This window comes from Triticum aestivum, chromosome 6B (assembly GCF_018294505.1).
Source record: "Triticum aestivum cultivar Chinese Spring chromosome 6B, IWGSC CS RefSeq v2.1, whole genome shotgun sequence".
Classification (NCBI taxonomy): Eukaryota; Viridiplantae; Streptophyta; class Magnoliopsida; order Poales; family Poaceae; genus Triticum; species Triticum aestivum.
The window spans coordinates 26,012,231-26,029,408 of NC_057810.1; the positions used below are offsets into that span (position 1 = coordinate 26,012,231).

The 17,178-nt window shown below is 44.7% G+C and overlaps 1 protein-coding gene across 1 annotated transcript; it reads left to right on the plus strand.

Moving 5' to 3' along the window:
• The first annotated feature begins 231 nt into the window (after positions 1 to 231).
• Positions 232 to 879, plus strand: LOC123133235 (glycine-rich cell wall structural protein-like). Its single transcript, XM_044552755.1, has 2 exons — positions 232 to 379; positions 480 to 879. Exons 1-2 carry the CDS (start codon positions 301 to 303, stop codon positions 662 to 664), a joined length of 264 nt encoding a protein of 87 aa, XP_044408690.1. The 5' UTR covers positions 232 to 300; the 3' UTR covers positions 665 to 879.
• Positions 880 to 17,178: the final 16,299 nt, after the last annotated feature.

The following is a 17,178-nucleotide window of genomic DNA, read 5'->3' on the forward strand; positions in this document are numbered from 1 at the left end:
ATGTTGATATTTTTTTTATAAGTTTGATCAAAGTAAATATATTTAACGAAACTTATAGGCAGACCAAAAAGACCGACGTCATTGAAGAGATGGAGGAGAGCCCAGCCTCAACTTGTTACATGATCAGCTCCTCCTATCTCATCCAAGCTGACCTCCCCTCTATCTTATCCAAGCTGACCTCCCGTCTATAAATTGGCTTCGATCATCCATCACACAACACACAACCCAGCTAGCTAGTACAAGGTATTTGCTGCTGATCAATATTGCACACCCAATTGAAGGTCGACGAGGGTTTCAAGCATGGCGTCCAAGGGTCTCATTGTGTTTGCTGTCCTGCTGCTTGCTGCGTCTTTCCTCGCGGCCACAGCTGAACAAACTCGTGCACACTAGTTTTCAACTGATTCGCTATATATACACGTTTCGTATTCGTATGTATCATCATTAGGCTAATTACATGCGTACCGTTTTTGCTCATGCAGAGGCCAAGAAGGAGACCCAAGCCGGTGTTCAGGTCGGCTACGACGGCGGCGGTGGCAGTGGCGATGGCAACGGGTACGCTGGACACGCTGCCGGAGCCATCCGCTGCTGCCGGCACAACTGCTACAGGCGTACTAGCTGCCGCTGCTGCACCCCCGACGAGATCGCGGAGGAGGTCCGCCACTAAGTGCTAGATGCAGCTACCTGCGTAGTATATATAGGTACTAATACTACCGTTGCTAGTTGCAAGCACATAGTAACTACTCGTATACATGGTCAATAAGACGATAGGTGCATGCATGCATGTATGTACTCCCTCCGTTCCTAAATGTAAGTCTTTCTAGAGATTCCACTGGATGGACTACATACGGAGCAAAATGAATGAATTCACACTTAAAAAACATCTATATACATCCGTATGTAGTTGATACTAGAATCTCTATAAAAACTTACATTTAGAAACGGAGGGAGTATATATGTATGTATAGATGTATGTATCTTAATCCAATACCAGGGCTTCGATCTGGTCGTGTGTAAGCGTTGTGTTCCTTGCTCAATGTACAGGCAACCCTCGTGTGTGCATGTTATAACAAAAGTCCCACGCTCTTGTTTGAGAATCATATAGTTAAATTTCCCTAACTAATACCATGTTGCTGATACACGGGATATATCAGCAAAAAGTTTTAAACAACAGCTTGGGATGAGATTCTACCAGAGATGATTTTGAGAGTGCAACCGTCTGTGACGTGACATAGTCTTTGAGAGTGAGGATTCCGTGTCCACCGCGTGTGGTGCCCTCTTCTCTGGGACATAACGTCACGTCATATAAATGGTAAATAAGCAAAGACTGTTCTGGGACATAACGTCACGTCACGACGGCTGTGATGTCAAGACAACCCAAACGATTATTCCCTAAAACTTTTTGTTGTTATACACGTTTGGCCGTGTGTTGCAACGGCCGACAAAAATAGCGCACGGTCTTAACCCAATAATCATGACTAAGACTCCAATAGGTCTTGCCGAGGCGTTTCTCTCTTTCTCTCTCTCTCTCCGCATAAGACGAGAAATCTGCTATTTTTTCATGCAAGATTTTGCCGAGGCGTACATGCTTTGTTATTGACGGTTTCTTTCATCTCCAATTTGGCTTTGATGAGGTGTTCCCTTCAATCCGGGTCGGTTTCAGTACGAAAGTAAGATGGATCATGCGCTATTGATTAAGGTTGCACCTTAAATATCATTTTAAAAATATTTAAAAGCTAAAATAACATCATACTCGTATTCTACACATTTTTTCTAATCAAATTTTATATATAACATGTTAAAATTGGAGTCAGGGTTTAAAAAGATACGTATATTTTAAAAAAGTATTATTTGTTCTAGTTGGACTGCGGGTTAATTATAGAAATGGCAGGGGGTTTTGCGCTAAAACATCAAAAGGATTGCGCTAAAACATCAAAAGGATTCGTTTTCTGTCACTTAATGGTGGAGTGTAGGTTATTTACTAGAAAAGGGAGGAGAGTTTCTGTAAAACAGTAAAAAAACAGCTCGTTTTCTCACTTAAATGTGGATGTTGGGTTAATTACCTGAAAACAACAGGGATTTTCTGTAAAATTGCGTGAGGGTGAACCGGCAAGAACGCTCCGTATGTTATTAGTGGGTATAGATATATTCTAGCAAAATGGCTCGTGTGTTGTATAGGGAGAAAACAGAAGTCATAATTCCAATAGTCTTAACCATATTTAGCTACATCACCGATATACATTATCTTTCTCAATTTTATGAAATCATTAATATTTTTTTAAACTCGTGCACATATTTGAAACCGTGAACATTTTTCAAATTCTTGAACACTTTTAAAAAATTCAAAAACTTCTAAAATGAAAATATTTTTTGCATTCATGAACATTTTATACTTTTTGCAAACATTTTTTAAAATTGTGAATATTTTCTAAACAATTTTCTTGAATCGGTGAACATTTCCAGAATCGACGAACATTTTTTTGGAAATTGGTGGAAGCATTTTTCAAATTCACGAGCATTCTTTTGATTTTACAAACAATTTTCCGATTTAAGGAACATTTTTTTAGATGCATGATCATTTGTTTAAGTCATGACCAAATTTTGAATTTTAAGGATATTTTTTCCATTCATGGTCATTTTTTTAACTGGCCAAATTTTCTCAATTTCATTAACGCTTTCTTAATACATGAACTTTTAAAAAAATTAACATTTTTATTTCCCAAACGTTTGTTTTCAAAAGTGTGAATATTTTATGAGTATGCGAACATTTTTTGAACCCACTAACTTTTTTGGTTTACTACCTTTTTTTAACTTTTTTGAATTACCTTATTATTTAAAGGAGAAAATCGTAAATGGAAAATAAACAAGAAAAAAAATTGGAAACCGGCCGCCCGCAAATTGGCCAGCTCAAACGAGCATTTTGCATTTTCGCCCAACACACAGAGCGCAGTATAAGTGGTCCATACATGGGCCAGCCCAGGCTGGGGAATTCCCCTGTTTCAAATGTTTTTTGTCACTTATAGATGGCATCGGTGATTCTCAAAAAAAAAAAAGATGACATCAGTGGGTAATATTCTGCAACTTTGCAAGGAATTTAAATGATGTACCGCCAGAAACAATAGCCCCTTTATTACTAGGTCGAGACTCTATACTATTTGCAAAACTTTTTCTAAAATTGTGAATATTTTTTAAACATTTTTCTCAAATCGCCGAACATTTCCAGAATCAACGAACATTTTTTTCGAAATTGGTGGAACCATTTTTGAAAGTTACGAGCATTCTTCTGATTTAATACACATTTTGTGATTGAAGCAACATTTTTGGAAATGAATGATCATTTTTTGAATCAGTGAACATTTTAGGGCCGAATAAATTTTTCATGTCATGAACAGCTTTTGAATTTTTAGGATATTTTTTCTATTCATGGATGTTTTTGAATTGGCTAAATTTTGTTCAATTTCCATAACATGTTTTAATACATGAACTTTTTCAAAAATAATGAACATTTTTTTATTTCCCAAACATTTGTTTTCAAAAATTGCAAACATGTTTTGAATAAGCAAACGTTTTTTGAATCCACAATCATTTTATTTCAAAATTACATTTTTTATTTGCAGAATTTTTTTGAAGTCCCAAATTATGTAAAGTAGAAAAAACAAAAAGAAAAAGTGATAAACGAAATTTCAAAAATGACGGGATTCCCAAGCGGGCGAACATGGGCCGGCCCAAACGGGCGCCCTGTATCTTCTATGAGCGCACAAAGCGTAGTATAGGAGGTCCCTACTGCATGGACCGGCCCAGACGGGGATTCCCCTGTGTGAAACATTTTTTATCACTTATAGATCAAAAATTGCAAACATGTTTTGAATAAGCAAACATTTTTTGAATCCACAATCATTTTATTTCAAAATTATATTTTTTATTTGCAGAATTTTTTTGAGGTCCCAAATTATGTAAAGTAGAAAAAACAAAAAGAAAAAGTGATAAACGAAATTTCAAAAAATGACGGGATTCCCAAATGGGCGGACATGGGCCGGCCCAAACGGGCGCCCTGTATCTTCTATGAGCGCACAAAGCGTAGTATAGGAGGTCTCTACTGCATGGACCGGCCCAGACGGGGATTCCCCTGTGTGAAACATTTTTATCACTTATAGATGGCATTGGTGGGTAATGTTTTGCTACTTTGTGGGCAATTTTCACGACGTATAGCCAAAAGCAATAGCCCCTTTATTATTAGGTGTAGTTTAGGTAGAGATATATGGTTCTGAAACAAGAGTCCTGAGTTTTTTTATAACATTCACAAGTGTTGCTTGTAGGTTGAGCAAGAAGGACAACTCTTACTTCTGCTGGGGGCTCCTCTTTCCTCCCTTTTCTTTCTCTCTCCTCCTTTCTTCCTTGAGAGCCGCCGATGTGCACCCGGCTCCCCTCTCCTCTTTCTTCGACGGCTTTGCCGGCCGGAGATGGAGTGGGAAAGGAGGCCATTCTCTTCCTGTATATAGTAGCTTAGGACTGAGGTGTTTGCCTGGACTTTCCTTTTGGGCGACTGGCGTTATGCCGTTGGAGTGCATCCCATCGTCGCATGTGTACAGCGCTCGGTGGTTGCCGGCGCCGTCCTCTGCTCTTCCTCCATGGTGGACGTGAAGGGAAGTCGACGGATCTGGCGCTAGCTCTTTGAATAAGTGCGCGGCTGCCTCAGATCGAGCCGATCCAGTGTCCTCCCTATTTTCTTCGTCCCGTCTCGGTGGCGGCAGTGGAACCCGCGGGAGAACACGACGTGGTTCGAATCCTGGGTGCATGTTCTCGCTGGATCTAGTCGGATCTGCAAAGGGATCTCCACCAAGCTGCTGTCTACAGCATCCATCATGGTGATGGAGAAGTGGCGGCGCTCACAGGGGAAGATGGACACTGCGGTTGGGGTCCGTGAGCACACACGGCGGTGGATTTCGAGAGGCTGTGGTGCCCTTCTTGGTTGCTGCCTGGTCTCTGACGACCCGCCGTATTCTCAGGTCGAAGGGCGACCATCTTCATTCCTCCCGGCCAAGATGCCAAAGGGGAGGCAATCCTGCTTAACGGTGGAGTCTATGACATGGAGTCATGGAGGTCTCGTTGGCCCAAGTGGTACCGTCCCCGGTGCCGGCGAGGCTGAATCCATCGGGGTGCAGATAGTTCGGACCCGATTGCAATCTTCTTCCCTTGTTCAGGGTCTTGTTTGCATAATGCAGGACCTAGTTCGCAGTTTTCTGTTTCCATGGGGTCCTGTTGTAAAATGTACTATCATGCTTATCAATGGATGACTGAGTCCTTCTGGACTCTTCCCTTGTTCAAAAAAAAAACTCTTACTTCCTGCAAAAAAAAAAAAGATAACTCTTATAGGGGTAAACACAGGACCAAAATGGAGTCCTAGTATTGGACCAAAATAACCATGCAATATACGTACATATATACATGCGCCTACTTTCTTATTGACTCGAGCGGAGTCCTGAGTTAGGATTCGGTTTCCACAGGGTGTGATGCCCTCGTCTGTTTGCAATGTTCGATCAAGATAAAATGATATGAATTATATATGGTAATAATATGGTTATGTGCATCATCATGCATGCAGAGACCATGATTTTTCCCCTTTCAATTTTTTTCGTTGGACCACAATAAGAAAAATCTCGTGCTTACTATTGATAATTTTAGTGTGCATAAAAGATATCATTAACATCTAGCTCGTCAAATGATCTGAATTATGATTCGGCTCCAGCAACCTTCTACTCCACATGATTTTATATCCACATGGTGACAATGTTTTAGATTCTGCAAAATGCTTTCAACCACACGTGGAACTAAGGAACATGACGACTTTGCACTGATAAAATCTGACTCCCAAACGCCACAGACCTTTTTTTTTGAGAGAGAAATTTTCATTCATATCAGGAATCAGTATAAAGTAGTTGACCCTTATAAGCACACTGAAACGCAAACACAAAGGACCATGAACACCTAGAGTACCCTAAGACAACCATAACACAAGACGATCTCCGGAGCCCAGTGTCATCATCCCTGAATCTTGAGAGAAGACCCCTACAACAGAAGGATCTGCAAGTAGTCTCAAGCAGGTCATCATCTTCGACCACGGTACAATTGCCGCCACGCTGCTTCCTTCTTTCTTGACACCAGCGCTGAGAGGGCATGGACATCAATCCAAAACACCTGCAACAGCTGTCGCTATCTTTGGCTTTGAGTACCGCGAAAAGTGTCCCTTCTGAAAAAAAGAGAACTCGAGTCATCCGACTGGTCCAGCATCGCGGCCGGGCCATCCGCCCAGGCAAAGCAGAATCTCCCATCAGCATCAGCACAGAGAAAGAAGAAGAACAACAGCAGCAAATCATACCAACAAGGAAGAAGAAAGGTCTTCGTCTCGCTGCATCCATCGTCCATCTGAGGACCCAAACGGCCAGTGCCGATGGACCTCCAGCCACCATAGCCCGCGACCTCGACGAGATCGGGGGATCCCCAACCCCACTGGCTCCTAGACGCAGGCAAAAGCCTTGCCTGACCGTGAACGAAGCCCGAAAAAACTTATTCCACCGCGACACCACTGCAACGGCCTCGGCAGCGTCACCCTCAACCCTAACCCTACCACAGACACACCTAGCGAACAGACCCGAGATTCCCCCTCCCTCCCGTCGCTGGAGCGGCCGACGAAGAGAGAGGGAACCGACGTCGTCACCGGCGGCGCACAAGGGAAACCTGGTCGCCTCATTGATCGCCTCGTGCGATCATATAATCGTGGGATTTCGTGATTGTGTTACAAGCCGGTGAGTACACTAGTAGAAAAGAGGGCAATGGTCCAGGCCGGATCAGCCCATTAGTCCCGGTTCAATCCAGAACCGGGACCAATGGGGGCATTGGACCCGGTTCGTGAGCCCCGGGGGCCGGCCGGGCCACGTGGGCCATTGGTCCTGGTTCGACTGGACCTATTGGTCCCGGTTGGTGGGACGAACCGGGACCAATGGGCCTCGCTCCTGCCCCACCACCATTGGTCCCGGTTGGTGGCATGAACCGGGACCAAAGGCTGTCCTTTAGTCCCGGTTCGTAGCACGAAGCGGGACCAATTAGTTGCCTATATATACCCCTCGCCCGCAAACAGAGCACTCCGAGTGCTCTGTTTTTCGTGGCCGGCGAGGGGAGAGCTTTGTGGTGCTTTAGCTCACCTCCTATGCACACGAGGTATTCGATGGAATGCCCGAGCCACACTACTTAAGCTTTCTCCTCTCCAAGCTCGACCTCCAAGCTTCATTTTCCTTAATATTTGTCTAGGTTTAGCGGTCCGTCACGTCCCGTCCCCGTCTTCACCGCCGTCGATCGCCCGCGCCGATCTCGTCGCCGGCACCGTGGTGAGCCTCTTGTTCTTATCTTCTTTCTGAAAGGAAAAAAATTCTTACTTGTATGTTTATATAGATACTTGTATAATTTTCTTACTTTTATTATTGCATCTTATATAGTGTGATGGTTTTGGTATCCGCCCCCGTCGGCCCTCGTCCTGTCTATGATTCGGATGTGGTATATATTATCTTTTCATAACTATTGGTTCATTTATTGTTTATGACAATTATGCCGACCAACGTGACATAGATTTTATTTATCTAGGAGGTTGTTGAACCGGAAATTTCAACCGACCCTATTGTCGAGAGGTTAAATTTAGTTGAAGAAGAAAACAATTTGTTGAAGGAAAAAATAGAAAAATTGAGGAGGAGAAGATGATATTGGAGTTGCATGTTGCGGATGTCGTCGATGATCACAAGATCAAGATGGATGCAATGCGCTTGAAGATTAGAAAGATTAGAAAATATGCCATTCATACCGAGGCTTGGTATCATTATGCCGTTGGATCAGTTGTTACATTGGTTGCGATTATGATCGCATTTGTTTTCGCATTGAAATGTTTTACATAGTTTCAGTGTATGGTTTAATTAATTTAGATGCTCTGCAGAGCTTTATGTTGTTAGATGAGAACTATGTATGTACTTTGGTTTTAATGTGATGATGAACTTCTATTAATTTGGTCACTTAATTATCTATTCATGATGTTCTGTAATGATTTTTGACACACTTAATTATATATAATGCACGCAGATGAACCGACAATGGATGTACGGTTCAAGACACACCTCCGAGTACATTAAGGGCGTGCATGATTTTCTCGAAGTGGCTGAGGCAAACAAGCAGAATGGTTTTATGTGTTGTCCATGCCCTATATGTGGGAATACAAAGTCTTACTCTGACCGGAAAATCCTCCACACCCACCTGCTTTACAAGGGTTTCATGCCACACTATAATGTTTGGACGAGGCACGGAGAAATAGGGGTTATGATGGAAGACGGCGAAGAAGAAGAGTACGATGACAACTATGTGCCCGCTGAATACGGTGATGCTACTGAACATCAAGAGGAACCAGACGATGTGCACGATGATGCTGCAACGGGCGAAGCAGCTGAAGATCAAGAGGAACCAGATGATGTGCCCGATGATGATGATCTCCGACGGGTCATTGTCGATGCAAGGACGCAATGCAAAAGTCAAAAGGAGAAGTTGAAGTTCGATCGCATGTTAGAGGACCACAAAAAGTCGTTGTATCCCAATTGCGAAGATGGCAACACAAAGCTCGGTACCGTACTGGAATTGCTGCAGTGGAAGGTAGAGAATGTTGTGCCTGACAAAGGATTTGAGAAGCTACTGAAAATATTGAAGAAGAAGCTTCCAAACGATAACGAATTGCCCGACAGTACATATGCAGCAAAGAAGGTCGTATGCCCTCTAGGATTGGAGGTGCAGAAGATACATGCATGCCCTAATGACTGCATCCTCTTCTGCGGTGCGTACAAGGATCTGAACGCATGCCCGGTGTGCGGTGCATTATGGTATAAGATCAGACGAGATGACCCTGGTGATGTTGACGGCGAGCCCCCCAGGAAGAGGGTTCCTGCGAAGGTGATGTGGTATGCTCCTATAATACCACGGTTGAAACGTCTGTTCAGAAACGGAGAGCATGCCAAGTTGATGCGATGGCACAGTGAGGACCGTAAGAAAGACGGGAAGTTGAGAGCACCCGCTGAAGGGTCGCAGTGGAGAAAAATCGAGAGAAAGTACTGGGATGAGTTTGCAAGTGACCCAAGGAACGTATGGTTTGCTTTAAGCGCGGATGTCATTAATCCTTTCGGGGAGCAGAGCAGCAATCACAGCACCTGGCCCGTGACTCTATGTATGTATAACCTTCCTCCTTGGATGTGCATGAAGCGGAAGTTCATTATGGATGCCAGTTCTCATCCAAGGCCCTAAGCAACCCGGCAACGACATTGATGTGTACCTAAGGCCATTAGTTGAAGAACTTTTACAGCTATGGAATGGAAACGGTGTATGTACGTGGGATGAGCACAAACATGAGGAATTTAACCTAAAGGCGTTGTTGTTCGTGACCATCAACGATTGGCCCGCTCTCAGTAACCTTTCAGGACAGACAAACGAGGGATACCATGCATGCACGCACTGTTTACTTGACACCGATAGTATATACCTGGCAAGCTGCAGGAAGAATGTGTACCTGGGCCATCGTCGATTTCTTCCGACCAACCATCAATGTCGAAAGAAAGGCAATCATTTCAAAGGCGAGGCAGATCACCGGAAGAAGCCCGCCATGCGTACCGGTGATCACGTACTTGCTATGGTCAATGATTTACACGTAATCTTTGAAAAGGGTCCCGGTGGACTAGCTGTTCCGAGTGACGCTGGGGGACACGCACCCATGTGGAAGAAGAAATCTATATTTTGGGACCTACCCTACTGGAAAGACCTAGAGGTCCGCTCTTCGATCGACGTGATGCACGTGACGAAGAACCTTTGCGTGAACCTGCTAGGCTTCTTGGGCGTGTATGGGAAGACAAAAGATACAGCTGAGGCACGGGAGGACCTACAACATTTGCACGAAAAAGACGGCATGCCTCCAAAGCAGTATGAAGGTCCTGCCAGCTATACTCTTACCAAAGAAGAGAAGGAAATCTTCTTTGAATGCCTGCTTAGTATGAAGGTCCCGACTGGCTTCTCATCAAATATAAAAGGAATAATAAATATGGCAGAGAAAAAGTGTCAGAACCTAAAGTCTCATGACTGCCACGTGATTATGACGCAACTACTTCCGGTTGCATTGAGGGGGCTTCTACCGAAAAACGTCCGATTAGCCATTGTGAAGCTATGTGCATTCCTCAATGCAATCTCTCAGAAGGTGCTCGATCCAGAAATCATACCAAGGCTAAGGAGTGATGTGGTGCAATGTCTTGTCAGTTTCGAGCTGGTGTTCCCACCATCCTTCTTCAATATCATGATGCACGTCCTAGTTCATCTAGTTGACGAGATTGTCATTCTGGGCCCCGTATTTCTACACAATATGTACCCCTTTGAGAGGTTCATGGGAGTCCTAAAGAATATGTCCGTAACCGCGCTAGGCCAGAAGGAAGCATCTCCATGGGCCATCAAACAGAGGATGTCATCGGGTTTTGTGTTGACTTTATTCCTGGCCTTAAGAAGATAGGTCTCCCTAAATCGCGGTATGAGGGGAGACTGACTGGAAAAGGCACGCTTGGAAGGCACTCAATAATATGCAGGGACGGATATTCTTGGTCTCAAGCACACTACACAGTTCTACAGAACTCTACCTTAGTGAACCCGTATGTCGATGAACACAAGAACAGTCTGCGCTCCAAACACCCAGAGCAGTGCGACGACTGGATTACATGTGAACACATCAGGACTTTCAGCAGTTGGTTGGAAGCACGTATCAGAGGTGACAACACTGTTTATGATGAGCTGTACTTGTTGTCCAGGGGACCATCTTTGACTGTATTGATTTGGAAAGGATACGAGATAAACGGGAATACATTTTACACGATTGACCAAGATCAAAAGAGCACCAACCAAAATAGCGTTGTCCACTTTGATGCAACAACCGAGAGGGGAAAGGACACATATTATGGTTACATAGTGGACATATGGGAACTTGACTACGGACATGATTTTAAGGTCCCTTTATTTAAGTGCAAATGGGTCAATCTGTCAGGAGGCGGGGTACAGGTAGACCCACAGTACGGAATGACAACAGTGGATCTGAAAAATCTTGGGTACACTGACGAACCATTCGTCCTAGCCAATGATGTGGCACAGGTTATCTATGTGAAGGACATGTCTACCAGACCGAGAAAGAGAAAAGATAAAGAAGCGAATACATCATACGATGAGCCAAAGCGCCACATAGTTCTTTCAGGAAAAAGGGACATCGTGGGAGTGGAGGACAAGACAGACATGTCTGAAGATTATGAAAAGTTTCATGAAATTCCTCTCTTCAAAGTCAAGGCTGACCCCAACATCCTGATAAACGATGAAGATTATCCATAGTTACAGCGCAATAAGCAAATGACACAAGCGAAGATAAAGTGAAGACTTTCTCCCGCAACTATTATGATGATACCATGCCAACTTTGTAACTGACGAGTATGATACCATTGTCCGTTTTGTACATGCACATGCTATGTGGGTCAATTTATGATACCATGCCAACTTTTAACTTTTTCATAGTTCATTTGAAATGCTTTAATGTCTTATGGTTCGGCCCTCGTAATAATTAAAAATAGCAGCAATAAGTATTTTGTTGTAAGTAGAAACAAAATAAAATAAATAAAGCAAGAAAGAAAACAAAAAAACAAAAAAAGTGTTTTCAAATTTGAAAAACTAATGGCACTAACAGAAAGTTTATAATTTTCCTAAAACTAAAAGCAAAAAGAATTGAAAAATAAAGCAAAAAACAAAAGAAAATAAATAATGCAGAAAACAAAACAAAAAACAACAAAAAGTATTTTGTTGTAAGTAGAAACAAAATAAAATAAATAAAGCAAGAAAGAAAACAAAAAAACAAAAAAAGTGTTTTCAAATTTGAAAACTAATGGCACTAACCGAAAGTTTATAATTTTCCTAAAATTAAAAGCAAAAATAATTGAAAAATAAAGCAAAAAACAAAAGAAAATAAATAATGCAGAAAACAAAACAAAAAAACAACAATAATATTTTGTTGTAAGTAGAAACAAAATAAAATAAATAAAGCAAGAAAGAAAACAAAAAAACAAAAATAGTGTTTTCAAATTTGAAAACTAATGGCACTAACAGAAAGTTTATAATTTTCCTAAAACTAAAAGCAAAAACAATTAAAAAATAAAGCAAAAAACAAATGAAAATAAATAATGCAGAAAACAAAACAAAAAAACTGGAAAAAAAATAAAAATAGCAACAATAAGTAAAGAAAACAAAAAAAATGCCTCCTACTGGGCCCCCATGGCCTGAATACGACATGAAACCCTACTATGGGCCAGGATTCAGGCCCGTAGAAGGCCCAGAAGGCCCATCAGGCAAAGCAATAGCAAGTAGGCCCAAAAGCCTATGGTGGAGAGGAGCTCGAGAGGGGTGCGGCAGTGGGGCTTATAAACCACTGCGCGCCCCTCTCACCTAGCGAGGTGGGACTAAACTTTGGCCCCGAGGCGGGCAGCACAGGGGCCTTTGGTCCCGATTGGTGGCATCAACCGGGACTAAAGGGGGAGGCATTGGTCCCGGTTGGTGGCACCAACCGGTACCAAAAGCCGCCGGTTCCCGCCCTTTAGGCTGCCGAAAAAGAGGCCTTTGGTCCCGGTTGGTGGCACCAACCGGGACTAAAGGGTGCATTAGTCCCGGTTGGTGCCACCAACCGGGACTAAAGGGTTTGCTATATAAGCAACACTTAGCAGTTTCCGGCCAAATCGCCCACTTCTCCCCCGACGCCCCCTGCTCCTCCTCGTCGCCGTCGCCGCCCGACGCCCCTGCTCCACCTTGTCGTCGCCACCGCCACCGACGTCGTCAGGCTGCTCGCTTGAGCCGTCGCCGCCGCCCCCTGTGAGCACAGCCTGCTCCCGCGCCCCTCCCGTCCCGCGCCCCTGCGCGGCCACCGCACGCCGCCCCTGTCCTTGTGCGGCCGGCGCGCGCCTGCCCTATCCTGCGCGGCCGCCGCGCCGCCGCCCCTGCCATGCGCGGCCGCCGCGCGCCGCCCCGCCGCCCCTGCAATTTCCATAGCAATTTTTTGCATTTTTTGTGTATATGTGTTTGTATGTGTATATATATGTGTACATGTTCATAGTATTTTTTTTCATAAGTGTATTTTTTTTGTTCATTGCACTTTTTTCATATATATAATGTATATATGTATGTGGTAGCTATATATATGATGAATGGATGTGGCTATATATGTATGTATGAATATAATGTTCATAGCATTTTTTTGTTTATATATGTTTTTCATATATGTATTAATTTTTTATTTTGGTTGTTAGTAGATATCGATTTTAGGTTAGTTCATTTTAGGTTAGTGTAGAGGAGAAAGTAAAATAAGGAAAAGGAAGAAAAGCGGAAGAAAGAAGAAGAAAAAGAATGAGAGGAAAAAGGAAAATAAGAAGAGGAAGAAGAGGAGAGGAAGAAGAGGATAAATAAATAAGAAGAGGAAAAAAGAAGAAAAAGAAGAGGATAAGAAGAAAGGAATAGAGGAGAAGAAGAAAAAATAGAATTAAAAAAATTCTATTTTTTCTTCTTCTCCTCTATTCCTTTCTTCTTCTCCTCTTTTTTTTTCCTTCTTCTTCTTCCTTCTTCCTTCTTCCTCTTTTCTTCATTTTCCTTAATTATTTTCCTTTCTCGTTGTTGTCGCGTCGTTGTCGATATAACCCCCTCGAGATAACTTCGACATGAGGGGCGGTCGATATATATACCCCCTCTCGACCGGGATAACTTATACAACGGCAGTACCCCCCCCCCTCGGCCCTCTCGCTCGACCAAAACTCTCGAGGACACCCAAACCCTAGAGAGAAAATGATGTTGGTCTCCTACCCGCTCCCGCCGCGCCCCTACCCGACAAATTAACTCTCTTGAGGCCACCCAAATTTACCAAGTTAAAAGAGCGTTGTCGTCGAGGCCACCCCAAACCCTTGAAGCGTTGTTGTGTCGAGGCGATCCCAAACCCTAGAGAAGCAGCGTCGAGGCCACTAACATGATTCCTTATTGTGATTAGCTAGCTAGTTCTACGTTTGCCACTAATATATATATATATATATATATATCCATCTGTACCATGTTTGAATAATAATTGACATGTTGTAAATATTTGCAGAAACTATGGAGCACTCCCGAGACAAAGAAACAGAAGCGATGTTGGGGGACATAATCGCAAATGGAAGTGATGAAGTTGCGTCATTTCTCCTCGACACTGATGGTCAGCTGGAAGAACTGGGTGAAGAAGAGGGCTATGTTCATGATGGCTTCGGCCCATTAATGCCGGTACAAGGAGAGGACTATGTTCATGATGGCTCCGGTGACACAATGGAGGTACAAGAAGGAGACCGTGCTGACTGCTCCGGTGACCGAACCGAGTCCGGCCAGGTATATATATATTAGTTAAGCCCGTGCTGACTAGTTAATTTATGATTCCATTGTTTTGGTATATGTACACATATTAATTACTCTCATCTTTCTTCCTTATAATTTCTAGCCCTCCGGATCGAGCACAACTTCGGTAAGGAGACGAGGCCCGAAGAAAAAGTTGAGCTCGGATGAAAAGTTTGAGATCATAGAAATTGCGCCCGACGGCGAACCAATTGAACCCATCCGGACAAGGAAGGAATTTTCTGCTCAGTGCGGGGTTCTTGTTAGGGACAAGATCCCGATCAGCATCCAGCAATGGTATAAGCCTAAGGAGGAAGACCCTGAGGTGTCTTATGTCAATGATATGCAGAAAGAAGATCTTTGGACTGAGCTGAAGGCAAATTTCACCCTATCGCCAGAGGAGGATCCGGAGAAGCCAGTTAAAGAGCAATTAATCAAGTCTTGTGCTCTTAAGAAGATGGCAACCCTAATGAGGAGGTGGAGGAAAGAGCTGAACCAGTTTGTCGGAAAAAAAAAGACACCAGAATTCATCGGCAAGTATGAGAAGATCAAAGATCACTGGCCCGTATTTGTGGCCCACAAGACATCAGAAAAGAGTAAGAATATGTCGGCGACAAACAAGAAAAATGCTGCGAAGAAGAAGCTTCACCATCGCACGGGGTCAGGTGGCTACCTCAAAGCCCGGCCTAAGTGGTCCAAGGCTGAGCATGATCTGCTTGAAAAAGGGATCGAACCAGAGACAATCTACTGGCGAGACCGTTGCCGGACTTGGTTCTTTGGGGCTGGCGGAACCTTGGACCCTGTAACAGGGAAGTGCTAGTGGACGGACGAGCAACTGCAAATACCAGTCAAGAACCTTCGACACTATATCGATGCAGTGCAGCGAGGGATGTTCCTTCCAAACAGGGAGAAGGACGAGCTCACAATGGCCCTTGGGAATCCTGAGCACCCTGGACGGACACGAGGCACGCCAGGCTCCATTCCGTGGAAGGTTGGTTTTCCGGACGCAGGGGGTTACAAAACCCACGAGAGGAGGAAGAAACTGGAGCAGGACCAACTGCAGGCGCTGCACGTAAGGGTAATGGGGCTAGAGGAACGAGAAGCAGCAGATTGCAGCAAACGACCTGCCGAAGCTTCCCTCGAAGCTACCCCACCATCTCAGCGGAGAAGCAGCATGGCTTCCACCGAGCTGCTTCAGCCGGAGCATGTCTTGACGGCTCCTGCCAGCTATTTCGTGGATGGTATCACGGAGTCTCAACATTGCCACATTATGGCGCGATGGATGAATCTGAAGGTCAAGGCGACTGTTGGCCAAGTTTATCCTAGTGGACCCGGCACAACTTATCACTGCCAGCCGATTCCAGAAGGATATGCTAAGGTGATGGTGGATGAAATAATGGAGGGATTTGAGGACCTCCCGCTTGAGCACCCTACCGGTGAAGGGGAGACTAGGCTGGGTTCTGCTCTGAAGACTCCATGCCTATGGCGGAAGGAGCTCATCAACCTTCCGAACTGGACGCCTCCGCCTCCTCCTCCTCCTCCAGCGAGTCAGGGCACTCCGCCTCCTCCTCCTCCTCCGGCGAGTCAGGGCACTCCGCCTCCTCCACCGCCTCCTCCTCCGGCAAGTGACAATCAGGGCACGTGTGGCGGCACTCCGCCTCCTTCTCCGGCGCGTGGCGGCACTCCGCCTCCTTCTCCGGCGCGTGGCGGCACTCCGCCTCCTTCTCCGCCTGCGCCGGCGCTCCCGAGCAGCCAGCAGCCTCCTCCTTCTCTGCCTCGCCAGCAAGGGCGGAAGAGACCCGCCGCCGCCCCGGCTGCTCCGGCGCGTCGTACTCCTTCTCCTCCGCCTGGTAAGCAAGCGCGAAAGAAGACAGACGCCGCAGCCGCTCCGTCTGCTCCGGCGTCTAGTAGCACAACCAGAGGCGGGAGGCAATACAAATACGGTCCATCTCTCAAGCCTGTAGAGAAGTTACCGTACAAGAGACAATACGATTGTGCGGACCCACGTGAAGGAGTTCTTTGAAGGGGTGCAAGCAAAGAGACATCCACCTCCGGAGGAGAAGGTAGATCCGGTGAAAGCAAAGTGCACTATCGATGCCCTGAGGAAACCACCAAAGTCTCCGCCGAGAACCAACTATGAGCGCATTACTGAATAGACATATCTCCAAGCCCAGCGGTCGGGAACTACTGTCAGTGATAAAAGGTTAAAAGAACGAGCAAAGGGGAAAAAAATTACCCAGCTCGGCGAACAAGCATAGCAATCATGCCCCCCCCCCCCCGCTCAATGTGTCTAATGCTCCGGGGACGGTGGCCGGTTATGGCAATCTTGAAGATTACCTGCCTGACGATGCACTTCCTGATTTCATGAAGGTGGACGAACACAGATACGAGTACGGGAAGCCTCTCGTCAAAGATGAAAAATCTCTGACAACAATGATGCAAAGATTCCATAGTTGGTACATGAAAACCTGCAGAGAGTCTGAGGGGATGAACAGTTTGTATCTGAACATTAAAGAGGAGCACGACCTCGTTTCAAATGATCTGTGGTGTGTTCCATTTGATGAGTTCTTCGCGTTCTTCAATCAAAAGGCCCTCGATAAATTAATGGTCTTTTGCTACTGCCTGTAAGTACTATTTCTTTCATTAAGTCTCTATATATAGCTCGGCTCTTTCATTGCATGTATTTATAATTAATTA

Bases quoted from the DNA above. Each gene is read 5' to 3' on its own strand.
- LOC123133235 (XM_044552755.1), top strand. From the start codon at position 301: ATGGCGTCCAAGGGTCTCATTGTGTTTGCTGTCCTGCTGCTTGCTGCG. The intron at 380-479 runs GTGCACACTAGT...TTGCTCATGCAG, and splicing joins GGCCACAGCTGAACAAACTC to AGGCCAAGAAGGAGACCCAA.